The sequence below is a fragment of the Podarcis cretensis genome (assembly GCF_951804945.1).
Source record: "Podarcis cretensis genome assembly, chromosome: 8".
Lineage (NCBI taxonomy): Eukaryota > Metazoa > Chordata > Lepidosauria > Squamata > Lacertidae > Podarcis > Podarcis cretensis.
In genome coordinates this window covers 11,890,583-11,909,926 of record NC_137177.1, presented here as the reverse complement: position 1 = coordinate 11,909,926, position 19,344 = coordinate 11,890,583, and the positions used below count along the sequence as shown (strand labels likewise).

At 50.9% G+C, this 19,344-nt stretch overlaps 1 protein-coding gene across 3 annotated transcripts in view; it reads right to left on the bottom strand.

The window, feature by feature from the left end:
- CIC (capicua transcriptional repressor) overlaps window positions 1-19,344 on the bottom strand; it is a 47,876-nt gene that overhangs the window by 15,350 nt on the left and 13,182 nt on the right. For all 3 annotated transcript variants that reach the window (XM_079985260.1, XM_079985262.1, XM_079985261.1), the window contains exons 3-9: window positions 4,171-4,320; window positions 3,783-3,999; window positions 3,311-3,440; window positions 2,941-3,123; window positions 2,170-2,329; window positions 1,892-2,073; window positions 1,370-1,589 (exon numbers count right to left, since the gene is read on the bottom strand). In XM_079985260.1, the coding sequence (XP_079841386.1) occupies window positions 1,370-1,589; window positions 1,892-2,073; window positions 2,170-2,329; window positions 2,941-3,123; window positions 3,311-3,440; window positions 3,783-3,999; window positions 4,171-4,320 (1,242 nt within the window). The remainder of the gene's footprint in view (window positions 1-1,369; window positions 1,590-1,891; window positions 2,074-2,169; window positions 2,330-2,940; window positions 3,124-3,310; window positions 3,441-3,782; window positions 4,000-4,170; window positions 4,321-19,344) is intronic.

The following is a 19,344-nucleotide window of genomic DNA, read 5'->3' as shown; positions in this document are numbered from 1 at the left end:
CTTGTCACTGCAGGTAAAGAACAGTCGGTGTTGCACTCTGACCGAAGTAAATTAAAGTTCCTCTTTATTGGCAAGACTGTATAAATCGGGAGGAGGGGGAAAACACGGTGGAATCATAAAATCGTATTGTTCGAAGGGATCCTGAGGATCATCTAGTAGGAATATGGGATCAAACCTGCAAACCTTGGCGTTATCAGCACCACACTCTAGCCAACTGAGCTATCCAGGCATTCAGGACAGTCACACTATTCTGCAATCTGCATAAATCATGCTAACGAGCGCATATATTTACTTGGTTTGCGTATTTTCACTCTGCTTCTCTCCCAGTCATGGAAAGGCAGTCCACCAGCCCATCTTTGCAGTCTTAAATGTTAGAAACTTAAGGAATTCTGAAGATGCTAAATCCCAAGTACTAATTTCCCAGTACCATTTTCCATGCCCACAAACTACAATCTCAGAATACATAGAGAAAAAAGGATACCCCCCCCCATCAATAATGGAAGAGTAGCAATTTCTTCATCCTTGTGCTACATTCTCCGTGCAGCAAATCACAAGGTATTTCACAAAAACCTAACACTTTCTTAAATCCATGGGGGTCACAGCCTTTCCAGTCCCACCCAATCAACTTTAGCATTGTAGAAGTGAGAGTCAAAGATAACTTAGGGGGCCCAGCTTCTTCGCCTCTACAAGCTCCCAGAAATCGCAGAAAATCCTGCCTCCTTGGTTTCACTGAATTTTACCAGATGCAACATCATTTGATAACAGATTAAGTACAAGGTTTGTGTGGCACATGGTAGATTTGCATGAATTTGGGTTTACAGGACAACAAACTGGGCTCCCATCGCCCCAGAAAGCAACTTTTAGTCATGCCCTAGAACAAGCTAGGTGCGCCTATAGCACAGTGCTGAATAACCTTCTAATCTGCAAGGGGCAAACTTCTAGCAAGAGTTGGGTCAGTGGGTAGGTAAGAATATAGGTACACTGATATTTATGGCACAAGAGCAGCACCAAGGCCATACAAGACCACACGCTATTCTTGCTGCAGATGTGAGGGCAACAGTTAGCAGACCAGCAAGCCTATTCCAAAACAGTGCACGTCTTATTGATGAAAATCAGTCCTCCAGCTTCCAACTTAAATTTAATGCTGAACTATTAGTTCATGGTTTGCATCAAGTTCTTGAAACCACAGCATTTAATTAACGTGTCATCTTCCTCACCCCCAGTATATTTGCAATGTTCCTCATCCTTTGCTTTAGGAGGAGGGCAGCCATGCAGGAATTTAGGGCAACAAGTTTAAATACTCCGAGCTCAGTGTGATTCAGGGATAAGCGAAAGCGTTGTGCTAGCATTTGGGGCAGGGACTCCTTACCAATGACGTCGTCATCACCCTCCTCTTCGCAGATGACCATTCGCTCCTCGTCGCTGGTCATGTCCTCGCTGGTTGTGCGCTGAGAACGGGAGGCACGGGAGGGGTGCAGGTGCAAGGAGTGCCTGGGGCCTTCGCCTGGGGTTGCAAATGGGGACCCCGAAGGGCCCAGCCCCCCGAACTGCCCCTTCCCACTGACGTACAGAGACTGCCCTGAGCACATCTGGAACAGAATAGTGTCATCTGTTAGAGCCTCGCATCTCCCAGGGCAACAAGGTGATCCTTGATCTGCGACCTGAAGGATTTTTGTCAGGTCAGACTTCAGCTGAAAGAAGGAACTGGGTGGCAAAACAACAGCTGAACCGACAAGGAAGCCCCAGAACTAGTGTAGGCCATAATAATGTAGCAAGCAATAATCCCTTCTCCTTCCCAAAGCCCCAATTCCCCTGGAACTGATCGGAACCCAGATTCTCCATGACCTCCTACTGCCCCGCCCCTCGCCGCCAGAAGAGTGTGCCAACGTACCTGCGTGAGCACCTGGCTGTCACGGTCACTCTCCATCCCATGCACCCCACTGTGGGAGAAGGCCCGGGGGCGCTGTGCGCCAGGCCCCACCGAGGGCAGGATCCGCTCCCCATGGCTGTGGCCGGATCCTACCATGCCTGCCTTGCCCTCTGGCCCCAGCAGCACCTGCATCTCGGAAGGGCCTGGTGGGGAAGCAGAGAGTGATAAGACAAGAAGGAGAGAGCCTTAAAGCAAGGGGTGGGGGTGGCAGGGGGAAGAGAGATATGAAAGGAGCTCACCTCCTGGCACAGCAGCGGTACCCGTCTCAGACATGCTGCGTTCTCGGGTCTCCTTGGAGCATCCCCCTGGCCCCGAGGGCTTCACGTCTGAGCTAGACTTTTTCCGATCTTTGTTACACCACTTCCAGTCAGGGTGTGCTTTGAAATGGGCTTCCTTCACCTGGTTTTTTTTTGGGGGGGGGCGGGGAGAGAGAAAAGTCGAGAACGGAGAGAAATGAAGAAAAGATTCCTAGGCAATGTACCAGCTACTGAGGGGGGAAAGTGGGAATGGCTGTTGCAGACTCCACGCCACAAAAGTTAAAATTCTGTGCAATGGAGATCTGAATCCCATCTAAAATGAGCAAATTATGCATCATTGCTATACACTGGGAAAAGAAACAAAGCAAGACACAGCATCCATGTTCCCTTTAAAACTGCTGCTTCTGAGATTTTACTAGGCTTTAGCTATAAATTTTTCAAGCATATTTTGGCAACCTAAAGGCCGGAGACTTGCTTTTGTAATTACATGAAAGCAGATATTCTTCAGAAACTCAGGTCTGCAACCATACAAGCTTGCGTACCTTTTCTGTACTCCTGAAAAGGTTACATACATACAGCCCTGGCTTTCACCATCAGGCCCTGCTTAACAGCATCACTCTTGGGAGACAGAATGCTGGATGAAAGAAGCCACTGATCTAAGCCAGGCATGCTAGCTGCACTATGGGAGGCAACAGCACTTGCAGATAAGGCTCCCAACTCACTCTCCGTGTTACGCTCCCTAGGAGGCTGTACCTGGAAGGCCAGGTCGTGGTACTTCTGCTTCTCCTTGGGCCCCAGCGCGTACCACCACTCGCCTAGGATCTTGCTGACGGTACGGTTGTCTTGGTTAGGGTGCCGTTGGTGCACCAGGGCCCGGTGTCGCTTGCTGAAGATCATGAAAGCATTCATAGGCCGTCGGATGTGATCTTTTTCTCTCTGCAAAAAAAAAAAAAAAAAAAAAAAGGTGTGTGTGGATGCAAAGAGCACCAAAGCCACCACTAAACTTATATTTTACCCAGGGTGAACCCTGAATACTGGTGGAGCATTCCACAGCTGAATGGGGAGAAGAGAAGCTGAGGAATATGAGAGAGAGAGAGAAGAGATGAAGAAAAAGATCCCTCACCTTGTTAGGACTGCGCCCATCCTTCTCGGAAGATGAATCTCGGTCTTTGGGCAGAGCGCTCAGTGACTGGGTACGACGCTTGCCCGGCAGCAGTGGGAGTTGCATCTCAGAAGATACAACGGACAGGAACCTACAGAAGGAAGACCAATTTCACCATCTTCTCCAAACTATTCCCAGCACCGCCACCTTGCCCGGGTCTCCTGACATCCTCCTTCAACTTAACCATGCTCCCCGTTCCCTCTCTGTTTTAGGGTTCTCTTCCAACTGCCTCACGCCGCTCCTTCCAGCAGCACATTCCCTGCTCCACTGTGCTGGGGTCCCACCTCTATCGTGGACTTATAGCTTGCGCAAGTCGCCCACAGCTATAAAACAGCTGTCTGTCGGGGGGGGGGAGCTGTGACCTCGCAAGGCTGTTGGAAGGAGAACTGCAACAAAGCACGATGGAGCAGCCCCAGAAGGCAGCAGAACTCACGCATCGTCGTGATCGCTCTCTGTCTCGCTGTCCAGGCGCGAGTGCCCTGGGACATCGTCTTCCTGCTGGGCTGGCCCTCCGCTCCCTCCAGGAGTCGCCGCTGATGGCTGGGAAACTGGAGTCGGGCTGTCAGGGTGCGAAGTGTTTGGCCTCCCTGTTTCGGCCCCCGAAGACACGCTGGGAAGCTCATGGGCCACAGCAGCTGATTCTGGAGGTTCTGAAATGGAAAGCCTCGGGTGAGAATGAACAGCCATGTGCTCTTGCGGAGGAGGGCAAGGAGTTGCAAGCATGCCCGGTCCTACCTGCTGGCCTGTCCCATAGCAGGAAACCTTGGTGGAAATTCAGCACCTGCCCCCTTTCTTCCCCTCGCCCCGCCCTGCGCACTTGCCTTTGTTCTGATTGGATGTAGACGGGTGGCTGACAGGCTGCTGGCCTTCAGTCGGCTGCACGGAGGAATCGGGCTGGCTGGGAGCCAGGAAGGGCACAAGGGAGTGCCATGGGAATACAGCCACAGACCGTGGCTCCACATTTGTCCACACTGGAAGGAACGGGAGAAGAAAGAAAGTGTTGCAATAGTCAGCTCAGACCAGCAAGTAAAATAAAGGGAAGAGGAGACTGGGAGTCGGGACTCCAGGGTTGAATCACAGTCCAAGCCTCCCTTCCTCCAGTTCCCTTTCTCTCTCATGCACACCTCTAACAGCCACAATCTGTGCCATGCCTTATCGCTAGCTTCTAGGTCCCTGGGGGTGGGAGAGATTTTCTCCTTTGCCTGCCAGGAAGCAACACCCCCCCTCCTCCGCCCTTCCCAGCTGGAAGCCAGGCAAAGGAATTTTACAGCTGCAGGAGGGGAAGGGGAGGGAAGGGGTGAGGGGCCCAGCTCACTCAGACTCCCACGCTTGCTGGGGCAGCCAAGCTACTTGGCTCCATCCCAGCCAGAGGGCTTGAGAGCATCCTCAGGAGCTCAGGCTGCATGGGGCAAGGGAAGTCAAACGGCGCCCCAGGGCTGTGCCCTCAGGAGAAGAAGGTCCTCCCCACCTAGGAAGAAGTGTCCATAGACATCAGCACTGCCCCCCCATTAGAAGCTATTCCTTGAAGGTATAAGTGATCTGCTTGCACTGGCTCTCCCTCCCATCACTTCCTGCTGCCCCTGTATCAGGCTAAGCAAGACTTCCTTCTTGGGATTCCAAGAAAAGGCTATTATTGCGTAGGAGAGAGAGACCTGAGCTGGCTTGCATGTGTTTGCGTACGCGTGTGCACACACAATCAAATTTGCAGCATCTGTACTTCCTGGTTCTATGGCACCCAAAAAACAAACCGCATACGCAACACCAGTAAGCTGAAAATATTGTGAAAACACCTCTACAGGAGACACTCAGCTCTATGGCACGTGGACTCACAGTGTCCACTACAGCTTGACTAAACCAGTGTGACTAAACCAGAGCCTTGCACCACTGCAACAAACCACATCATGTGTTGTTGTTTTTTACAGGAAACAACACAGGACACATTGCAGGGCTGCCTAGATCAACTTCAGTCATACAGTGGCGGCAGCAGCAGGGCTCTCTGTTTCAGCATCAAACACAAAATTAGTGCCACCTCTACCACCATCCCACAAACAGCCTCTACAAAACACAGCTGACATGCATAACTGGAAAACTACATGCTAATCAGCTGTGCACAAAGATGCCTCAGGCTTAATTCTGTGGAGTGAGTAGTGCTGATTCTAAACAGCAGCACAAACTTACAGCACAACCTAACATACTTTATGCTACCCTCATCCCCGTGAAGCAACTGCTGCTCAGGGTCACCTGCATTCTTAAGTGCTCAGCACTCCACAAGCAATAACATACCTACCAGAAAACCAATTCATACTTAGTTTTGACTATACATTGGTGGAATAATACACAGAAGGCCACAGGTTTGATCCCTGGCATCCCCAGCTAAAAAGGTCAGGTCAAGAAACGCCTCTACCAGACGCCCTGGGGTGCTGCTGCCAGCCAAAGTAGGCAATGCTGAGCCAGATGGACAAATAATCTGTCCTGGTATATAAAGTTTCCCATGTCCCTGCATTGCTCATCATTCCTTTGCAGGCTGGGGGCTTTTGGTTTTATTTGGATTTTACTTACGGTTTGGGGTTTTAAAAAAAATGGATGTACTTGTTTGATAAGAAAAATGTTAAAATCATAATAGAAGGGGGGGGCCTCTGCTTTCCAGAAAGAAAAGGATAGTTCTATTCCCACTGCTAAGCCCCTTTCCCATCATTCCTCTCTCTCTCTCTTCCTTCCTTTGCATCCCCCTGATGGATCAGTCACATCGCTCCTGTGCCTGCGTGTAAAGTTAACTCAATTATTAAAAGCACTCAGCGCATCGTGGTTGGACTGTGCCGGGAAATGCTGGCTCAGTGGCTTCCTGTCCTCCGGCTGGTGACCACATCCCAATGCGGAGGGGGAGGATGAGAAGGGAGGGGGGGCGACAGCAGAAGGAAGGGCACAAAATAGTAAGACCCTCCCTCTGGTCTCAGCAAAGCAACAAGGCTCTTAAAATGTCACAACTGGAGGCTGCCCCCACCCACCCCCAAGTAAAGATTACTGATTTAGCTTCCAAGATTGAAGCTGCTGTCCATCGAGAAAAACTACAACACACGTGACGAAGAACAGGGCTCGTCTGAAGCGGCACCATGTGAAATCATGGCATCCCGCGTCCTTTCCTGACCCCCAAGATGCCCCCATCCAACACAGAGAACAGGACAAGAAATCCAGTTTTATAAACCAACCGCAAGCCCACCACCATTCCCTAAGCCTCGATTTCTCATCTACAGAGGTGGAGACAAAGTAAGCAAGTTCACTAAGCTGGCATGGATGAAAGACATGGCATGCAAATTAAAAGAACTGAAAGCATGAAAACAGCAACACATGGAATCTTCTCCAATCACCTTTCCACAGAGGATGCTAATAAAGGGGTGGGGAGGAGAGGGGAGGAGTGCCCATAGGGAGGGGCTTCAGACAAAACTCAGTCAGGGTTGCCACCTTTACCACAGGCTGCTGTGTCTTTTTACTGTATCCAGAAATGCTGAAAAAAAGGCTGCTGTTCTGTCACTTGCAACATCTCCAACTCCAAGAAAAAGTTCACCTGGGTGCCAAGCTGCTGCTAAGCATAATGGACCACCAAACACAATACTGCAAATTCAAATATCCAACATTTGCTCCTCGTCTTAAGACAAGGAATAGAAATTGTAGCCACGGAAGGGGAAGAGGGAAACTTCGAATACCATTCCCCATCTGCAGCCAACTGACCTCCTGAACTTAAAAGGGGACTATGTGAATGAAATGGAAATATCAAGGAACCCACGCCCCCTTCCATCCTGCAGATTTCACCTCTACAGTCATCTTAGTATGAAATGGAAGACACCCTCAATCTCTTGCGACACAAGAAAGGTTAAAGGTTAGCTTCAGGTCAACTATATCTTCCAAATCACCCATCTTCCCAGCATGAAGAGAGTATGAGAGAAGACCAAGGCGTGCCTTGCATGTCTCCATAAACAAACATATCCACCTTTCAGAATTACCACTCTGCAACCAAGAATTCACTGACCGAACATGCCTAGCCCCCTGTGCGGCAGAGGGGGCAACGCTGACGGGGGTCTTTCTGTGGAGAACATCCCAAGGCGTGTTGAGCCGTTGTCCTGAGGGCAGGTGGACCACGTGTCTCTCAGCTGCCCAGTCCGGAGAGCATTCTCCCCCTGCCCTTGCCCTGGGGAGGGAGGCGTGGGGGGTGGTCTCTTTAACAGGCCAACTGAAGTCTGCAGCTTTGGGTGCGCGCTGGGTCAGCAAGCCAGTTCCCCTCCACGGCAGAGGGCCACCTTAGAAAGTCCCATGCGGGGCGAAGGCCAGCTGGATGTCAACAATCTGAAGGCTCACCACCCCACTGCCGCCCATGTGCAACAGCAGCAGCAGCAGCAGCAGGAGGGGCAACACTCTTCTCCTACGGCCTGCTCTGGTCCTCCTCACAGGCGCAGCAGCGTGTCCGGCAGTCAGCATGGGGTAAGTTAGGAAACATCTTAGGGTGGGGGAGCAGAGGGAGGCGAGGTAGGTAGCCGTGTGGCGGTGGCGTGTGTGCGCGCGCACCCATGTGCCAAGCCGGCTGCTCTGGCAGTGTGTGCAAAGAGAGAGGGGCGTGTGGGTCCAGCAGTGTTGAGAGGAAGGTGCTGGTGGGAGAGAAAGAGAGGGAGGGAGGGAGGGAAGGAAATACAGGCTGCTTTGAGGTGCAGTTTCTAGAGGTGGGTGTGTGCGAGTATGCAAGGGCACTTTAGCACCTCAGCGATGAAAGCGGGTGGGTAGGAAGGAGAGGGGTTGGAAGGGGGGCGGAGAGAGAGAGCGCCCACACCGCCTGCCCCGATCCCCGGCCAGAGGCTTGTCGCCCGGCAGGATTACGGTGTGCGCGCATTGGGAAGGCAGGAAGAGACCGGGGAGGGGGGGGGGGAGAGGGAGGGGAAGGGGAGAGGTCGCGAGTTGTCCGCCTATTCCCGTCTGCCCGCCTCCCCTTCCTCCTCCTCCTCCTCGCAGCCACTGTCGGCGACAGGCGGGCGGTTGCTTGTCGCGGAGCGTCTTGACGGAGACGGAGGGAGGAGGCTGTCGCTGCTGCTGCTCCGCCTGTCGCGCCGTCCCCTCCGGTTGTAACGTTGTAACCAAACACCATTCACTGCCTGCCCGCCTCCTCCTCCCTCTCCCGGCCGCTCTGGGCTACGAACAAGGGCGGCCCCCTCGCCCGAACCGCCCTCCTCTCGCTCTCCTCGCCCGCCCGCTCCCTCCTTCTTCTCCTCACTCGCTCTCTCTCCCTCACACACACAGACGGCCGTCGTCACGCATGCCCAATTAGCCCCCGCCGCGCCATTGGATGCCGCCGCGCTGGGTCATTCACATGCAAATGAGCACCCCTCCCTGCCGCACGCACCGCGGCCGCCCATTGGCCGCCCCTGGAATGTCAGTCATATGCAAATCCGCGAGCCAGCCGCCGCGAGGGTGGCGGTGGGGGTGAAGGAACGGATCGCGGGGCGGGAGAGAGAGAGAGAGAGAGGTGGGGGGGTGAGAGGGATTCCCATTGGCCGTGGTTTACTACCAGTCGCCTTCTCCTCCTCTTCTCCCGCCTCCCGCGGCTCCCACCTCCCCCCCCCGTCTTCTCTCTTGTACTCTACCGCCGCCTCAGGCCCGCCCGTCGGAACCCAGGGAGAGAGGGAGAGACCACGCCCGGGGAGAGGGGGGGGACCGGAGGAGAGAAAAAGGGAGGCGAAGTGAGGGGAGAGGGGGCAAGAAAGGTGTGATAAGGGGGGCAGGGGAAGGATGGGGGCGGGGGGGCGCGAGGTGGGAAAATCCTGGGGGCGGAGGGGGATGGAAATGAGTGGGGGCAAAGGGTGGAGGGGTGGAGGCAAAGGGGGAAATGAGAGTAGGGGGCGTAGGGAGGAAGGGTGGGGAAAATAAGGGTGGGGGCTTAGGGGGAAGCGGGGTAAGAGGAAGGGCAATAAAAGGGAAGATGGGGGGGGGTAAGGATGGGCAGGAAGTAGTGACGGGGCCAACCAGGTCAAGAGTAAGAAAAAAGAGGAAACAAATAGGGCTAATGCAGTTTAGTTTTGTTTTTAAGACAAAGCAAAGTAGGGAGGGGATATAAAGGAAAGCAGTGCAAGATTTGTGGTGTTTGCCCCCCCCCCCTTATTGACTTAGCGCACAAGGGTCTAGGACCTGGGAGAGACCAGGGTTCAAATCCTTGCTCAAAAGGTGAAGCTGCCTTGACGTGACCTTGGACCAGTCACCACCTCTGAGCCTGGGCTTGTTGTGGGGATTAAATGAAGGATGTGGGGAGGGGAGAGAGAGAGAGAACCAGGTACCCTACCCTGATCTCCTTGGGGAGAAAGGTAGAGTGTAAATGCAGTGCATACATGATACACCCCATATGCCCCTTCCCCACCCACTTTGTGCCCATGTGGGCACCCACTTGGATCGTGCTCATTCCTGTGGCCACACATGCCCTGGCAGATGCCTGTGAGGGGGCACCACATTGAATAGACGCAGAGGCATGGACACACACATACACACCAGCATACCCTTGATAAGGTGCACGCCTGGCTATCTATACGCATAGACAGACCCACACGTGGGATTAAGTGCATCCTTGTGTAACACCTGAATGGGGCACATGGGTGCGAGCCCAGCTAAGCATGCAGGCTGATGGAGGACCTTTTAAGATGAGTGCATCACCGTCATGCTCCCAGATACATACGTGTCCGTACATTAAAGTCCCTCCTATCATACTACTCACACATATGCACTGAAGCTGCTTCTGCTGGCAGGCAGCCCAGTGCGGCTGGGGATTAAGAGCTTGCAGCACAGACGCATTCCTGGGATAATCTATCCTCCCTAGGGCAGGGTGGCGGGAAAAAGGAGTGTGGGCGAGGGGGGGGCAGAGAGGCAGTGAACCCCGAGTGTCGTGCACTCCAAGGCACCCCCCCCTCCGTTCCTCCTCTTCCACAGAGCTGCCTCCGCTTGCCTCCCTATGACTCACACTCGCCTCCTCCCTTAGCCCCTTCCTGTCCCTGAGTACCACAGCCCCTTCCCCCGCAAGACTGACTCAATGCTGCCTCTGCTCACAGCTGGGGGTGGGTGAGTTGTAGCCAGACTCTTTCCCCCAGCAGGCAGCCAATAGGCTATGAGGTGAAGTAAGGAGACACGTAGGAACACCCCCCCCCATCACAGACACACACACACCAATACACAAGCACACACACACTAGATCTGGGCACAAGGCCAGGCCTGGGCGAGGATCCCATTGTTGAGGGAATTGGGGGGGTGAGAAGGAGAGGACACAAACACACCACTCCCAGCACGCACTGCCTTACGCCAAGGGCGGGGTGGAAGGGAAGACTGACCATGACGTTGGGGCTGGGGCGGTGGGGGGGAGAGAGAGAGAAAAACAATTGCACAGAAAAAGCGCCACCCACGCTCACTCTGCAATGCTCACTCTGCAATACACATCGACTCACATGCAGAGAACTCATAGGAGCCTAGCCTTCCTCATGCTTCTGCCCCGACACAGCCACGCATGCTGCATGCAGACCTGCTGCCTCACAGGAGCCTGCAGAACTTTTTTCCTGCAAACTCTGCAGCCCAAGGGCAACACACACACACACACCGCCTTCTCTCTCTCGCCAGCAAGCGCATTTTATGTCTGCTGAGCGCAAAGGACAGAAGGTAGCACAGAGGGAGGAAAACATATTCGCAGAACAGGAGGCACATGACACTCAAAACCCAGATATACCTCTCTCGGGTGAACGACAGAAATCAAAGCTGTATCTTAAGTTCCTTACTTCAAGGTGGCTTAAAGGGAGGGGCGACTTACAGCGCACCATCCTGTCCGTCTAAAAGGAATGCAGAGGGCCTCCAGATTAAATGGACCTAAGAGTTGGCCACCAAATCCCAGACGATCCATAGTTCCTCCAAGGAGTTCAGGGCCACATAAAGGGATCTGTCCCAGAACGCTGAGCCTTTCTAGTTCTCATCCGCATAATGCAAGCAAGCAACATTAGAAGTTTCACTGGTGTGTGTGTGTGTGTTGCTTCTTCAGTGCCCACACTCACTCTCTGTAGAGAAATACATTCTCTCACATGCAAAAGCTCATGTTCGGTGAGGACACAGGAACACACTGCTAGAAATGAAGGCCTCCTTTTTTCACGGGAAGATCATAGAGCTGGAAGGGACCCTGTGGGTCAACTGTTCCAACTCCCTGCAAAACAGGAATCTCAACTAATGCATCCATGGCAGATGGCCATCCAACCTCTGCTTAAAAACCTCGAATCAAGGAGTCCACCATCTCCGGAGGGAGACGGGCTCAACTGGGATTGTCCACCTCTTTCAAGGCGAATATGCTTCTGGCTTAATTCCTGTCCTGCCCTGACTGAGGCTAAGCCGTCACTCAATGTGGTCATCCCATAGCCGGGCTAAACCACTTCAGGCCTAAAGATGCGTATGACTCAATGCTCTTCCATACAAAAAGCATACATTCCACATAGAAAACTGAACATGGGGGTGGAGGTGAGGTGAGAGCCTTACTCCTCAACATGCTAGTAAACAGCATGGAGGGATATTGATCACAGTTACCTTAAGTGGAAGATTATTCAATCATCTGAGTCACTGCCTGAGTTGAAAACGGTACGACTCAGACACAGGTTGACCACCCCCAGTGACCACTAGCCATTAAACGTTTGTCGACCTAGTACTGTGTTGATACAAATACAACACCAGTCACTGTAGGGGAAAAGCTGCGTTCTTGTGCACACATGCAAAGCTGCGAAGAGGGCAACCGCAGATGTCTGCTGCCACCTGTTCCCATCTGAATTTCCCACACAGCAGTAGGCTGTGTGCACACTCTGGCCCCTGCTGCATGGGGAGTTTTGCATCCTGGCTGTAGCAGGGGGTGTTATACAACTGGCTTGCTGGCGTGCTTTCGGCACTGTCCTCTGTCAGGAACACAATCATTTACCATACTAATATCCTGGCACTTTCCAGGGTGTAGGGAACATCCGAAATTGTGTAAGAGCAGGTATTCAGTGCTGGCACTAGGTACATGCTGCATTACATAACAGGGAGAAAGCCACACATCACACCTTATACAACAACCCAGGGCATCAGAGTTCTACTAATGTCTGATGCAGTGGAAGAGGAAAAGGAGACCTGTGTCCTGAAACTCTCATGCTATGAGACCCACAGCCTGGCCTGATATAAGACAGCTTCCTATTCATCCATCTCTCCAAGTATTAACTACTCTGACTGGCAATGACTCTCTAGGGTTTGGGGCAGGGGGTCTTTCCCATAAGCTGCTGCTACCTGATCCATTTTATTTTATCTGAGAATGTCAGTGGTTGCACCAAATACCTTCTTAGGTACAAAGCATGTTCTCAGGCACTGAGCTACGGCTGGTCCTAATCCAAACATTGCAGAGAGGTGTATCAGAGAGCCAGAGCCTGTTGCAAGTCTAATGCAAGTCGAAGTCCACATCCCTCCCAGCCATGGTTTGCATGTTTATCAGGGTGAGCACTGGTGAATCCAGGCTGGTGAATAAAGCGTGAAAAGTCACTCGGACTCACATTGCAAGAACATCTGGGGGGCTGGACAGTGTGGTGTAGTGGTTAGAGCAGGGTTTCCCAAACTTGGGACTCCAGCGGTTTTTGGACTACCGTTCCCATCATCCCTGACTACTGGGTCCTGCTAGCTAAGGATGATGGGAGTTGTAGTCCAAAACAAGCTGGGTTAGAGTGTCCCAGGACTAGGGCCTGAGAGACCAGGTTCAAATCCCCACTCAGCCATGAAGCTCATTGGGTGACCTTTAGCCAGTTACTGTCTTCCAGCCTAGTTTACCTCACAGGGGAAAATGTATGCTCCTTTGAGCTCCTTGGAGGAAAGGTGGGGTATAAAATAAACTAACTTGTTGCAGCAGAAAAACCCCCCAAAATGTCTGACAGCCCTTTAAACACTAATTAATCTATTGTGGTATAAGCTTTCATGGATTACTGCATACAGTGGTAACCTCAGGTTAAGTACTTAATTCGTTCTGGAGGTCCGTACTTAACCTGAAACTGTTCTTAACCTGAAGCACCACTTTAGCTAATGGGGCCTCTTGCTACCGCCGCGCCGCTGCTGTGCGATTTCTGTTCTCATCTTGAAGCAAAGTTCTTAACCTGAAGCACTGTTTCTGGGTTAGCGGAGTCTGTAACCTGAGGCGTATGTAATCTGAAGCGTATATAACCTGAGGTACCACTGTACAGTGGACTCTAGTCCATGAAAGGTCATACTCTAATAAATGGGTTAGTGTTTAAGATGCCACAGGATCATTTTGTAGTTTCCCTCCCCCATGCAAGTCTGCCAAGCTTGATCGCTTTCCACAGAATGATGGTTTCCTTTTATAAAAGCACAAGACAGGTGTGGAACGCCAGCTTGCAAGCATGAAATTCGCACTTTCAGAGGAAGTGCGAACGTACCCCGAGGTTTGCTCAAGCGGCACCACGGCTGCGCCACGGGGAAATACATGCATGGTGCAACCGCGGAACACACGTGTGCATGCGATGGATATGCCCGTGCACACAACTGCGCAAGCACGCCCACACTCAGTACAAGTACACAAATAAACCCATCGCATGTGAGGGTGTGGGAGTTAGGGAGCCGGCACTACTGCAGTACGCACAAAATGCACCTAAGCCCCAAGCCATATGCACAAATGTACAACTCCCCTAAATCTGGATCTGGTCTCTCCCGTTGCTGATAAAAATAGAGATGGGGCTCCGGGCGAGCAGCAGGGAGATGGTAGCCTTGGTTACCAGTTGCCGAGAGACAGCAAACTGCAGTTGTGATGCTGCAGGGAGATGGAGCCAGTGCCTTGGGAATGGGAGAAGCACATGCCACGCTCTCCCTTACCTCGCATGCTTGAGTCCTCACCTCTGTCCCATGCGCACTCTTCCCTTCATATGTCCTAGCACCCCAGAGCAGGATGTGCACAAACCTAAACAACCGTGAGCCACGGTGTCCTGGACACACAGAGCTCCAGAACCTGCCCATCACCACTGCCAAAATGAGGGCCCCAGAGAGCAAACCTCAAATGTAACCGCCTGATCTCAAGTCCCTAAAGAGTGTGTCTAATTGGGTGCAGAAACCTGGCAAAGCACAAGCATGCATTCTTATCCACCCCAAAAGGTCTCTCCCAGGGGTGAAAGGGATGGGCTCAGAGGCAGCGTTTGAAATTAGCCGGGGGCCAGAAGAGAAGTGTTTGGATTTGATATCCTGCTTTATCACTACCCAAAGGAGTCTCAAAGCGGCTAACATTTTCCTTTCCCTTCCTCTCCCACAACAAACACTCTGTGAGGTGAGTGGGGCTGAGAGACTTCAGAGGATTGTGACTAGCCCAAGGTCACCCAGCAGCTGCAAGTGGAGAAGCGGAGACACGAACCCGGTTCACCAGATTACGAGACTACCGCTCTTAACCACTACACCACACTGGCTCTCTTTTGTGCCCGGCCTTCGACCACTTGCGACCAATAATAATAATAATAATAAATTTTATTTATATCCCGCCCTCCCCAGCCGAAGCCCGGCTCAGGGCGGCTAACAACAATAAAATAATAGAACATTCTAAAATCATTTCATTATAAAATTAATTCAAACCAAGTGAAGATGCCTGGGTCCCAGGATAGCGCCCGACATCTCCACCATCTGGGGATCGATAATTGGATCTGGACTGTTTTCATCCACTAATACCCCACCCAGTTATATTTCATCTGCACAATCGGAATGAATTTCTGGAAACCAATAGTTTTTTTTCTATGCAGCCCGAGCAGGAGCAGTTGCCATTAAGAGAAAGAGGTTGGAATAAGCCAATATACATGTGGACCGCTCCTGGAGCAAGGGACTTTTCTTTAAGTTCTCAAAGCTTTTAACTTAGCTCGTCTGAACCAGACAGATGAGAATAAATCACAGTCAGTCCATCATCTGGAAAAAAATGACTTTAGAGCCATCTTGCCCAAAAATGGCAACTAGACGTTCCCTTTTGGCGACAGCAACCTTGGTTTAATGAGCCATCTTATATATCTGAGTTTCTAACACTGCTCAGAGGTACCCAGTGGTATGGAGTTTGGATCTCACATTATGATTTTGGTGACAGCAGCCACCAGGGGGAGAAAAGAGGCTTCTTATGGTACAGAACAGTGGCTGGGGTGGGGGGCAAACTTCAGTCAGCCAGCCGTTCTGTGTATGTTCCTCTTTCTCCACTCACTCATGCAAGCATCATGTGATGCTTCAGCAGTCTTGCGCATGGACAATACACAAAACACAGACTGGTGTGCAACTGGTCGTTCCTATGGGTACCAGCAGTTATATTAATGGCAAATCCAAGTGAGAAGCCTTGTCCACACATGGATGGATGGGCAAACGTACCGCGACACCTGGACACGTGTTCAGCCATGTCGCAAACCATATTTACCTGCATGTGGGAATGAGTCCAATGTCTAATAAAGAAAAGTCATGGTCTCTTGGCTGTGGCAAATGCTTCAACCCAGGTGTCTCAGGGTCAAGAACGGGATGGTGCAGCAGGCATGACTTGCTGCAATGAAGGAATCAGGGGGGTGGGTGCGGGGTCACAGCACTGGGTCTCCCCAGAACTGCCTCCATATTCATTCTGCACACTAAAGCCCCATCTGCACTACCTATTTAAAGCAGCATCATTCTGGGAACTGTAGCTCTGCGAGGGGAATTGGGCTCTCCTAACCACCTTCAGTAAGGGACGCGGGTGGCGCTGTGAGTTAAACCACAGAGCCTAGGACTTGCCGATCAGAAGGTTGGCGGTTCAAATCCCCGCAACGGGGTGAGTGCTCGGTCCCTGCTCCTGCCAACCTAGCAGTTGGAAAGCACGTCAAAGTGCAAGTAGATAAATAGGTACCGTTCTGGCGGGAAGGTAAATGGTGTTTCCATGCGCTGCTCTGGTTCACCAGAAGTGGCTTAGTTATGCTGACCTCATGACCCGGAAGCTGTACGCCGGCTCCCTCGGTCAATAAAGCGAGATGAGCGCCGCAACCCCAGAGTCGGCCACGACTGGACCTAATGGTCAGGGGTCCCTTTACCTTTTAACCACCTTCAGTACCCTAAATAAACTACAGCTCCCAGGATTCTTTGGGGGAAGCCATAAAATCTTAGAGCTGGAAGGGACCCATGGGCAGGGTTCAAAACTTTCATCAGCACAATCAGCTTCTGAGCCCTGGGCGCAGTACTGAGCCTAAGATTTGAGATTAAAACTGCAGAAAGAAAGGAAAGGGGGACCTTTTTCTGCCTCCCCATTTCCAGCTACTCTCTGAAGACTGGAGAAGATACCCTCTTAAGAATATTAGGGGGGTGGGCAGGGGAAGGACTGGACTGTGTGAAAAATGAGCATAATATTTTAGCTGCAGTTCCTTCATTTTCAGCTTTCTATTTTTGTTATTAAAAAAAGCGCACCTAGACATTTCGTTGTTGCGCCCATAACCTAGGCTGAAGGTGCCATTTAGCTCCTGGATTTCATATCTCAGTTTCTAACACTGCCCACGGGTTATCAAATCCAGCCCCTTGCAATACAGGAATCTCAACCAGATCATGCATAACAGATGGCCACCCGACCTCTGCTTAAAAACCTCCAAATAAGGGGAGTCCACCGCCTCTCGTGGGAGTCTGTTCCACTGCCGAACAGCTCTGTCAGAAAGTTTTTCCGAAGGTTTAGTCAGAATTTCCTTTCTTGTACGGCTGCCATATTTCAAAAAGTGAAAATCCGGAAACAAAAGCAATTGACATTTTTGATCTACTTTTAAGGGAAATCCAAGGCAAAAATGACACTGCTGGCATGGGCTGCCATATGTCCAGATTTTCCCGGACATTTTGCCACTTTCCGCCCGGACATTGCTTCTGACTGCAGTATTCCGGATATGTCTGGGAAATTTCGGACGTATGGCAACCCTAACGTTTCTTGTAACTTGAAGCCACTGCCTCAAGTCCTACCATCAAGAGCAGGAGAAAACAAGCATGCTCCCTATTCCATTTGACGGCCTTTAAGATGCTATCATATCTCCTCTGTCTCCTCTTTCCCAGGCTAAACATACCCAGCTCCTTCAAGCACTCCTCATAAGGCTTAGTTTCCAGACCCCTGATCATCTTGGTTGCCTTCCTCTGCACATGTTCCACCTTGTCATCATCCTTCTTAAATTGTGGTGCCCAAAACTGGACACAGTATTCCATGTGTGGTCTGGCCAAGGCAGAATAGAGTGGTTCTATTACTTCCCTTGACTGGACACTATACTTCTGTTGATGCAGCCTAGAATAGTGTTAGCTTTTTTTGCTGCTGCATCACACTGTTGACTCATGTTCAGCTTGTGGTCCACCAAGACCCCTAGATCCTTTTCACATGTATTGCATTAAGTCAGGTGTCCCCTATTCTATATTTGTGCACCTGGTTCTTCCTACCTAAGGGCAGAACCTTGCATTTGCCCCCACTGAAATTCATTTTCTTAGCTTGCGCCCAGTTCTCCAAACTGTTAAGGCCATTTTGAATTCTGATTTTGTCTTCTGCGGCATTAGTAACCCCTCCCCAGTTTGGTGTCACCTGCAAATCTGATGAGCATCCCCTCAATTCCTTCATCCAAGTCATTTATAAAGATGTTGAACAACAACAGGCCTAGGATTGCTTAAAGTTGTTGTCCCATCCAAAACCGGTTTGAAGTCCATATTGTGCTATTGGTCTGGTAATTTTTGACCTGGCAATATATTGCAAATTGTTATGTGTATGTGTGAGCTATGCAAAAATCACAATGTGGGGGAACCCATGAAGCCAGCCAAGGCCTCTACATAGCGCTGTCCTCATTTCAGACATTGTGATATATTGGTATATCACCATGTTTAATTGGCAATATATTGTGATGTCGAAAACCAGATATCGCCCATCCCTAATACATAGTGCAGATGGAACCCTACCTACAAATTCTAAAGCGCGTTACTATCAATAAGATCAAGTTCTAAAATGCCAACACTTCTGAGTATCTGTGTGGATTGGTATTAATCCAGCATGTCTATGCTGGATGATCTACACAGCAGTCTTAAAAGCACCCCCTCAAAAATTGCTAGCCCACCTAGGATTGCCTTATTGTTATATCCTGCTCCAAGACCAACCAATACAGGGTGGGTTAGGAATATTTTAATAAATAACCTCCTAACACATACCTCAGTCAGTAGTGGTACACAGCTGGCCTAAAAGGAAAACGGGGGGGGGGGGGGGGGAAATAGAAGCAACTCCCTTCCGTTTTACAAGCTTCCCTGCCCGGAGACAATTTCTATTCACCATACGTGAGTAGATATTTAACCCTAACCCAGACCTCGGGGGGGGGGGGAGATTACCCCAGTGGTGCACTTTTAATTACAGAGTTTACACAGAAGTAGGCTGACAGCAAGGGATTCGGGTTTCCCTAGGGAAACCTGAACCAGAAATTCTTCCTTTGCATCAGGAAAAATTCAGTTCGCATCAGGAAATTTTCTTATGCCCCGGAGAGCGACCTAATTGAGCATGTTCGTTTTACCTATATTTAGTAAGCAAAGCTAAACCATTGGAAACTGCCGCGCTCGCCTGGCATTATATTTGGGAACCAGCATCTCTCCGGTGTTGCTACTGCGCTTATGAAACAGAAAATTCTGCGTGGGGAAATAAAAGCGCTTTAAAATGGCACGTTGGAGCCAACCGGGTTCTCCCTCAGAGTGGACCCACTGAAAATGGGCCCAAGGTAGTCATGGAATCAGAGCTGGAAGGAATCCCAAGAGTTATTTAGTTCAACATCTTACAACACAGGACTCACAGCTAGAGCATCCCTGACAGATGGCCGTCTAACCTCTGCTCAAAAACCTCCAGTGAAGGAGAGTCCACAACTGTTCCACTGTCAAACAGCTGTTAGCAACAGAAAGTTCTTCCTAATGTTTAGTCGGGATCTCCTTTTTTGTAATTTGAATCCACTGTTCCAGGTCCT